This window comes from Priapulus caudatus, unplaced genomic scaffold (assembly GCF_000485595.1).
Source record: "Priapulus caudatus unplaced genomic scaffold, Priapulus_caudatus-5.0.1 Scaffold2005, whole genome shotgun sequence".
Classification (NCBI taxonomy): domain Eukaryota; kingdom Metazoa; phylum Priapulida; class Priapulimorpha; order Priapulimorphida; family Priapulidae; genus Priapulus; species Priapulus caudatus.
Genome location: NW_014579066.1, coordinates 1,808 through 11,014, shown reverse-complemented (window position 1 = coordinate 11,014; position 9,207 = coordinate 1,808). Strand labels below are relative to the sequence as shown.

At 43.0% G+C, this 9,207-nt stretch overlaps 2 protein-coding genes across 2 annotated transcripts in view; one reads left to right on the top strand and one right to left on the bottom strand.

Annotated features, from left to right (window-relative positions):
• LOC106818065 (26S protease regulatory subunit 8) overlaps positions 1 to 3,092 on the top strand; it is a gene marked incomplete at its 5' end in the record, with an annotated part of 28,319 nt that extends 25,227 nt beyond the window's left edge. The window contains 5 exon segments of the mRNA XM_014822786.1: positions 1,088 to 1,164; positions 1,521 to 1,619; positions 1,942 to 2,052; positions 2,219 to 2,305; positions 2,620 to 3,092. Coding sequence (XP_014678272.1) covers positions 1,088 to 1,164; positions 1,521 to 1,619; positions 1,942 to 2,052; positions 2,219 to 2,305; positions 2,620 to 2,673 — 428 coding nt within the window.
• Positions 3,089 to 4,169, bottom strand: LOC106818066 (ankyrin repeat family A protein 2-like). Its single transcript, XM_014822788.1, has one exon. It carries the CDS (start codon positions 3,844 to 3,846, stop codon positions 3,295 to 3,297), a length of 552 nt encoding a protein of 183 aa, XP_014678274.1. The 5' UTR covers positions 3,847 to 4,169; the 3' UTR covers positions 3,089 to 3,294.
• Between the last annotated feature and the right edge of the window lie 5,038 nt (positions 4,170 to 9,207).

Below are 9,207 nucleotides of genomic sequence, written 5' to 3'. Positions count from 1 at the left end.
AATAACAACAAATAATTTATACAACAATTAATTATTAAAAAAATAGGGTTAGGGTTAGGGGCACGCGATTTGTATCAACCAATGGGATTTGGGAGGTATGCAGAATGCAGAAGGTTGCTGAAATGATGTGTACGCAACTGCGTATCTGCATATCTGCGCCTAATAAAGGTGTCACTACGCACGACTTAAAGCGTCTATTGCGAGAATTTTCCAGTGTTTTCCCCACTTTCATGATACCTACCGTTATTGCTTGAGTAACAGCAATTGTCTAGAGTAACGATAAAATGTCTTAGAACCTTCGTATTCACCAAATCCAATGAAATCATGCACGATTACAATTTTGTGTTCTGTTTCTGTTTACCGTTGCCATCTCTCGAAGTTTCTCGCGGTAGCGCGAGACATCTATCACGGTGCAGCAATGCATACCACGCACCGTAGAAATCAGGTCAGAGTGTAAACACAGACGTTCATACTAGCGTAACAGCAGTGTAGTACTAATGCCACGTAAAGTCTGTTATTAGAGAAGCTTGTGGATTGCCAGTCAGATAGTAACACGGGAATGACAATGACAGAAAGTGCTCTGAATTATTGACATACAAACTCAATAATATTTACCAAACAGAATTGCACGCCCTTTTGTTTTAATTATGTTCGCTTGTTTGAGACGCCATTTGTGATTTTTGAGAGTCGTGGCACGATAAAATTTATTGCTGGTATGATGTGGTTAAATCAATTTTTCTATGCTATAACTGCATAAAATCTTGGTGTTTTGAATGTTGGTATAATCAGTGATATTTCCACTGTCAGATGAGACTATATTCAGCTATATTTCGTTTTTCTGAGCCAGAAAACTCGCAATAATCACTTTAAATGTTACGTTTATAACTGTAGCAACAGACCTCAGATGAGGCCAGACGCTCTCTGCGGCTCTTGTTATCATTTCATATGTTTCAATTAATGTATTAATTTTTTCACTTGAGGGTTGCATTTGAAAAATGCTAGTGCTCTATAAAATGTTCCATGTCAGTGATGTTTTTCTGTTTTGAGTTTCTTTTCTTTTCTGAGCAGTTGTGTGCTTTTCTTACAGGTGATAGTGAGGTACAGAGGACGATGTTGGAGCTGCTTAACCAATTGGATGGATTTGAGCCAACACAGAACATCAAGGTGAGGTCGACTGGACCATAGTCTTATCACAGGTTATTGCAAGTAATAAGTCGACATGCTTGGACATGGAACCACGCACAACACCAGGAATACAGTTGTGTGTCAGCGACTTTCAATTTAATGTAGCAAATGCATGTGAACCTAGCTCGGTATCTAATCAGAGTCATCTATTAGTAATAATACTTCGATCGTGCAATTTTGTGTTGCCAATATATATGGACGTAGACACCCAGCCTGTATCTAGAAATTTACGTGACTTAACTAAACGCGTTCTGTGGAGACTGTGAAGTTCAGCGACTGTACAAGGCTTCATTCTGTCATTAGGTATTCGTATTGAGCACCTTTATTGATTGCAGGTGATCATGGCAACAAATCGCATCGACATTCTTGACTCTGCCTTGTTGCGGCCAGGACGCATTGACAGAAAGATTGAGTTTCCTGCCCCAAACGAGGAGGTGATGAGCTACTCTCTACTGCCATCAATAGTCTCGTGTGGTTGTGCTAGTTGTGATGTATGAAGGCAAAAGCTATTTGTAAAAACATACAAAATTTGTGTGTGATTAGCAGTGCTGTTATTCCCTTAAAAGCTTTTCTAGTGCTAGTTCACACGAATTGTGCAGAATCCACGTATATATATATGCGAAAGACAATTGCCGGTGTGGCGAGTAAAATCTGGTTCATAAGCACCCACGTGATACATTTGACGCATCTCGCGTAGGTTAATTTAGTTTTTAGAATTACATGCATATTACTAAACACATGAATTTTGTGTTGTAGGCACGTTTAGACATTTTAAAAATCCATTCCCGTAAGATGAATCTAACACGCGGTATCAACCTGAGAAAGATTGCTGAGTTGATGCCTGGTGCGTCTGGTGCAGAAGTGAAGGTGAGCAGACTAATAGCATAATCTTTAAACTCCTCGAAATCCAATACAAATAAGCTTTGTTTAAACTACTACACTTAATACTATTATGAGTTTAAACATTTTCTCAAAACATTCAATGGTTATTTATCACTCGTATATATTTGATATGTTTATTGAATATTTACAGGGAGTTTGTACAGAAGCTGGTATGTACGCACTGAGAGAGCGCAGGGTTCATGTGACGCAGGAAGATTTTGAAATGGCTGTATCCAAGGTATATTTACTTTAGAGCAGGGAAACTTTATTGCAAAGGAAACACGAGTAAATTGGCAATGGCAATCATTAGATACAGCAGTTTAGCCAAAGTATTTACCACCCGATTTTAGCAAGGGGGGCCAGGCGGCTATTGACTGTGCGGAACACTGGCACCGCTTGATTTGATAAATTCCAGAACCGTAGTATTTATAATAATAGTTTTCAGTACTGTGATGTGAGCTGACTTCAGCCAATTAAAAAGATTACTATGGAGATAGTTGTGCTGTAAAACGCAGTGTCTCGTGTCATTAAATTACATTATGCTGTTTTCAGGTGATGCAGAAAGACAGTGAAAAGAATATGTCCATCAAGAAGTTGTGGAAGTAGAGTCAGGTGGGCACTTTACTCATACAATGTATTTTCGTGTATTTAAGCTCTCAATGGGAAGTTTTTCTTCAGCTCTGCAACGCTATTCACTTATGACATGGGCTTACATAATATTTGATAAGAAATATTTATCAGTTGTAATGGCAAGAGCGTATTCATATATGGTTATGTATCACCATTTCCTTCTTTAATTTATGTTTTGTTACAAGTAAAGATCTCCATGTGCAGCAATTTTTTTGTCCGCTGACTTCAAATAAACCAGTTTGCGATGCGATAAACATGCATAAACAGGTTTTTCCATTGCGATGTAAGTACGTAAAAAGTGCCCACTACCAGTTTACTAAATGATTAGAAATGTGCCTGTATGTAAACACTGAAATAAATGGATAATAATAAAATACGTAAACATATAATATAAAGTATTATAAAAGATTTTCTATTTATATCTTGATCATCACGGTTATCAGTTGAACAACACGAAGCTTTTACATATGGTAATCAGGACTTTGAACTGGGTTTCTGCATAATGGAAATCGCATCCATAAATTCCACTTGGGACGTGAACATACATAGACAATAAAACACAACCAACCCTTATGACACGGACAGATTCACATCCACTTATCCAGATTCGAACAGCATGCACATGTGATTCTCCAAAACCTGCTGCACCGTTGTGTGTGCGAAAGCGATCGCTATATCGAACGCGGTTCTCCCATTGCTGTTCGTTGCCAGGAAATCAGAGCCTGCCTCCAGCAACAGCTGCACACAATGGTGGTGCCCCCCGTGGGCAGCATACATCAACGCCGTGGTGCAGCTTTCGTCTGTGCAGCACACGTCTGCACCGTCGGTGATCAGCCTCGCGAGTACGTCTGCGTGGCCGCGAGCGCTCGCCAGAAGCACTGGCGTCATCTCGTGGTTCCCAACGACGTTTACATCAGCATTGTTGTCAAGTATGAAGTTCACCGTCTGCGCCTGTCCGTACGCAGCCGCCCAGTGTAGAATCGTGAGGCCGTGCTTGTCTGTAGCGTTAACGTCGGAGTTGTGCTCCTTCAACCTCTGTTCGAGCATGGCAAATTGACCTTGTGCAGCGAGTTGGTGAAGGCCACGTTCCTCCGAATGAACCTCAGGCGTCTTGGCTCTGAAGTTTCCTCGCTGTAGATTTGTCAGCATCGTGTTTGGTTTGGCATATTATCGCGTGGCTGTTATGCCATGTCCCATGAGACTTGAAAGCACTAAAAAAGTTAATTTACATAAAATAATAACCTCATAACCTCATAATAATTAGTCTTTAAAGTCCAAGGAACTTTTGAAAACAAAGAGAGACAAAGTTTATCAAATAGACAGATCAACACTGCAGATTGCAGTAGAGAAAGCTTAAATTTTACAATTAACCAAAGAAGAAGACAGGAAATTCCAATATGGAATGACAGAAACAAAGAAGCTAAACTTAAATGGATCCAAACAACAAGTCTGATATGGCACTAAATTATAACTTAAAATTTTATGTATTAACTTTAAATTATAACAATAAATATGTTAACTTAATCTAACTTAGTGCTGAATGCAGGCCATTTAGACCTCTATATTTAGACCAATCGCTCCACTAGCATCTGTGTTGTGCGTTGTAGCTTCCCGCTGGTCTTGGAACTGCCAGAGCTATAGATGGCCCGCTCGGAAAGGACAAGGGAAATGCAGTAGAAAGGAATGATGCTATTTCGAACTATGATAGACGTATGGCTACACAGGAAGCCGTCCAATCGGAATGGGAGCTAAACATTCATGATGACAAACTGGATGCTGACTGAGATGCAGTTGAGGCATTTTATAAGTCGGTGCGCCCATCCCGGCAAGCTGATAGCCGAGCGCTACTGAAGTTGAGTGAGGAGCAAGATCACAGTAAGAAGTTAGAATGATGCTGCATCTAGTCATCACAGTGCTAGCAGTTCTTGCATGAATGTGAAGTTGCCCCGCATAAAGCTTCCTAAATTTCATGGGAATGCTCTGGAATGGCAAGCATTCAGGGACGAGGTTGAAGCAAGCAAATATGCATCAGAGCTGCCTGCAGTAAGCAAGTTTACTTGTAAGTCCCCAGTGACTAGGAGAGGCTAGGTCAGCTATTCAGTGCCTGGCACTGACCAATGCCAATTATGGCATAGCATCCAGGATACTCAAAGAGAGGTTTGGCAGAAGAGAACTGCTGCTCAGTGCACATATGCAAGCACAGCTGTCCCTTTTCATGACAAACAACCGAGTCTCTCAGGAAGCTGCAAGACCAGTTGCTGATTCATGTGCGTGGGTTCGAGGCACTTGAAATACCAGGAGAAAAGTAGGGGTTCTGCCCACGACTGTCCTCTCTGCTCGTCTCTGTACTATTGCTGCCGCTGCTGCAAACGCTGCTATCTCGTCCACTGACTTTTTGATGTATAGTGTGCGCACGTGTGTGCGATTGACTCGCCCCAACGTACGTGGATGCTTGTCTAAGCAGGATGTTTTAACAGAAAGTCTGGTTCCAACCACCAGCCTTAAACTAGTTTAGGTGTCATAAACTAGTATAGGTGTGAACAAACACTTTTTGTTACAACATTATAGGCACTGACTATGCAAAAACACGCCGTTTATACACGCCGCAGTGCAGCTACGACAGCTCTCTGGCTGTCGTAGAGTTATACACAGTGGACGTCAGCGTAGCGCGTTGATGAATCGCAACTTAAATCGCTATGTATGCGCGGGCTACGTTGACGTAGGCTAATTGGCTTGATGAATCGCATTTAAGCGGCACGGCATGCCTAGGCCCCGCTTACGCCAGCCCGCCGTGCTGAGAAGCAATGATAAATCTGGCCCCTGCACTATAGTTTACTGCGCTACACGCCGTACAGATCACAGCTTGCACGAGCGTAGTTTCCCGCGCTTTAAATCGCGCGCGGGCCGAGTTCACGTGCAGCATTCGTATCCTACCACGGGCATACACAGGCGCACGGTTTATCGATCGTCTACTGCGGCTGGCAGCTAGCCAACATAGTTTTTACCGAAGGGTAGACTGGTACCCGGCCTCACACTCTGCTAGACAATGTACACGCTCTGCGACAAACAGTGCAGCCGCGAACCAGTATAGCCAGAGGTGACCTTTCAGTGCACCCTGGGTTGCACGCTGGGTTAATGGGCTAGACACTGACAGGTATTGTTTTAAGCACGAACACCGTAATAAAAATTCAATGTTTTGCCTTGCACTGTGTGCATTGTGAAAATTGTGCATTTTGTAATTACAAATGTGAATTATAAGGCAGAAAGGTGTGAAATGATGTCATGTAACTATGTGCGAGTACTATATGAGCAATTCTAACATGACCAGTCGGGCTACTAGCACTCTGGTTGTATGCGACCGGACCAAGCATTTACCCGACTAGGTCGGTCGGACATGGGTTAGTGTCGAACCCTGCGTAGTTCTCCTGTTCGCGAGCCCTGCGGGAGGTGACACCCATAGATCTATACTCATTAGCATTCAAATAAAAGTAATAAACCATGAAAGCAGGCGACCAGCAAGAACGAGGACCAAGAGGGTTGCACCATCAACATGCTGAAGCCGAACGTCACTGGTTAATTGGGGGAGAGCACCTCCGATTGGGCGTGAGTGAAGGGCAGCCCATGCACAGGTCAGAGAGGGAGAGAATTCCCCTTTAAAAGAACGTGACGAAAGAGACCTGGGGCTGGAGAAGGCTGGAGAGGTTTTAATTCTGGTTTTCGTGGTCGTCTTGCTTTCAGTCTACTCTGCGGGTTGCGTTTATGTAGCTCGCACCTCATATATTGAATAAAACTGTCTACATCATACACTACCCCTTCGTTCATCTCTCGGTGTCGACAACCATTACCAGTGACAAACAATCCAACCCTACATTTGGCGCAGGGACGTAAAGAACTTATGTATCCCTTCGTGGTACAACAAACTGAAGACGCTAGGTACCGCTTATACAAGGCACGAAGGTGAAACACTCTACGAAGATACAACTGGAACAATGAAGAATAACAAGAGGAAGAAAGCAGACACGAAACCAAGGACTGTGACGTTCAGAATAAAGTGTTGGCATTTTGCCCATACGAGCATTGTGTATGGCAATACCTACGAACATTGATGCTGCAGCTAAGGTACATCTTAAAGGTTCTAGGGTTATTTTCAGTTGAATTAGGTTAAAATTACGTTACATTAAAAATTCCATGGTTCAATCACCATTAGAAATATTTTTATTAAATGTTTTAAAACTAACGACTACAGTTTGATTACAACGACAGTGGCGCCACTTAACGCACACTATCTGAAAAGTTGCGCAAACGGACTTTTAAGCCAAGGGCTACAGACCGAGGGTGTTTCTTATTTATTAATTTAAAAGCATAAAGATTGTAATATCTTATAAACGACATATAGTTTCAGTTATATTATGGATAAATTTGTCCTAAAATGAATATTGTTTGGTTAAATAGCATTTAGGTATAAATATAATTGCACCTTCATGATTAGCTCTAGATCTATAGCCCTCCGCTCCGCCGCGGGGCTATAGAACAAACTATGGCAATTTCCAGGTAGTAAGCAAAGACAACTTTTTGCGTTTCATAACTTCTTTGGTACGCCAAATAAAGCACATTCTCTGCCGCAGAAATGTCTTAAGTTACTAGAAACACTAAAATTAAACCGCAAACTAACGGTTAAGTGTTGTACTTGCTACATTACTTGTCGACAAAGATTATTTACCAACTTGTAACTGCCATTTTTCGTTGCGCGGCGCTAGCGCAGTTCCGGCGCTAGTGAGCGGGCACAATGTATTTCCAAGTGGAGGGGTGGGCAGGTTGCACGCGGTTGCAAACCGCGCTAGCGCTGCGCAACAAAAGATGGCGGTTAAATCCGCGTGCAACCTGCCCACCCCTCCACTTGGAAATACATTGTGCCCACTCACTAGCGCCAGAACCGCGCTAGCGCCACGCAACGAAAAATGGCGGTTACAAGTTGGTAAATAATCTTCGTTGACGAGTAATATAGCAAGTACAACATTTAACCATTAGTTTGCGGTTTAATTTTAGTGTTTCTAGTAACTTAAGACACTTGTGCGGCAGAGAATGTGCTTTATTTGGCATACCGAAGAAGTTACCAACAGCAAAAAGTTGTCTTTGCTTACTACCTGGAAATTGCCATAGTTTGTTCTATAGCACTGCGACGGAGCGGAGGGCTATAGTCCTAGAGCTACTTCGTGATTAGCCCTCGGTCTGTAACGTGCAAAATAAATGAGCAAATGCACAACTTTTTGTCAGGGGGCACACCGGTCGCTGGGTGTGCATGTTCAGTGCCGCGGCCGCCACGGCAAAAATTATTAAGATGATCGAGAATTCAAGTGTCGCTTTATGAAGAACGTGAACGCGCAATTCTAGATATTTATAGGTATGGTGCTATTATGTAGGTAGTGTCTAAAGCGACCGGANACTCCTTTGTCTTTATTAACTCCTGATAATGCTATATCGCCGGTATCCAGTAGGCAGCTGTTTGAGTGGGGGTGATGATTTCTCTTGCACGTGCAGCATACTCTTCATGAAATAGCACCGACGCAACATGTGAACATAATTCACCAAGCTCGGCTTTACAATTACAGTGTGCTGACATGATGCCTGCCCCATTTATGCTATCGTGACTCATGCACGGATAGAGAGATGGTATAATCAGATACTGGGAGTGCATAACACGTGCTCGGAAAACGCAGAACAGTCGATCGTAGGCATCCCGGCTTTTGTGGTTCTGAAAGTCCTTGAGAGTATAAAATGGACTCGGCTAGAATGTTAGGTAGTCAATTCACGGAATCCTAATTAGTACGTGATGGGCACAAGTTGTGGTCCTCGCTCCATTCTCGTAAAAATTAAGGATGTCGATTCCTAATGCACGCAATTTTCTCGAGATAGCGTGCTTTGGCTACGTTGTCTAGTGAATCAAAGTACTTGTCCTTACTACGTACACTTCAGAGATCTTCAGACAGTTGGAAAATGTGCATACACCAGATGTTATAAAACGCTGCGTTTGATAGCTATATGCAGTAAAATCGGTGAAATTTCTGAACACTGGCGATGTAAACAAGTGCCGCAGAGCGACAGCGCTCACCTGGCGGCAGGTGTTCTGATGCTAAACTCGGGGGCAAACGCATCAAGAGCACCCTCCCATCGCCGCGTTCGCTCTCCCTTGTTGTCTCTCATTCTTTCTCTTTCGCTCTCTCGCTCGATCACACTCTCGCTCGATCACACTCTCTCTCTCTCTCGCTCGATCACACACACTCTCTCTCTCTCTTTCTCTCTCTCTCACTCGATCACACACACTCTCTCTCTCTCTTTCTCTCTCTCTCACTCTCTCTATCTCTCTCTCTCTTCCCTTCACGCTCTCTCTCTCCCTCTCTCTCTCTCTCTCGCTCGCTCACACTCACTCTCCCTTGTTGTCTCTCTCTTTCTCTGTCTTTGTCTTTGTCTTTCTCTCTCTCTATCTCTCTCTCTCTCTCTCTCTCTTTCTCT

Bases quoted from the DNA above. Each gene is read 5' to 3' on its own strand.
- LOC106818066 (XM_014822788.1), bottom strand. From the start codon at position 3,846: ATGCTGACAAATCTACAGCGAGGAAACTTCAGAGCCAAGACGCCTGAG.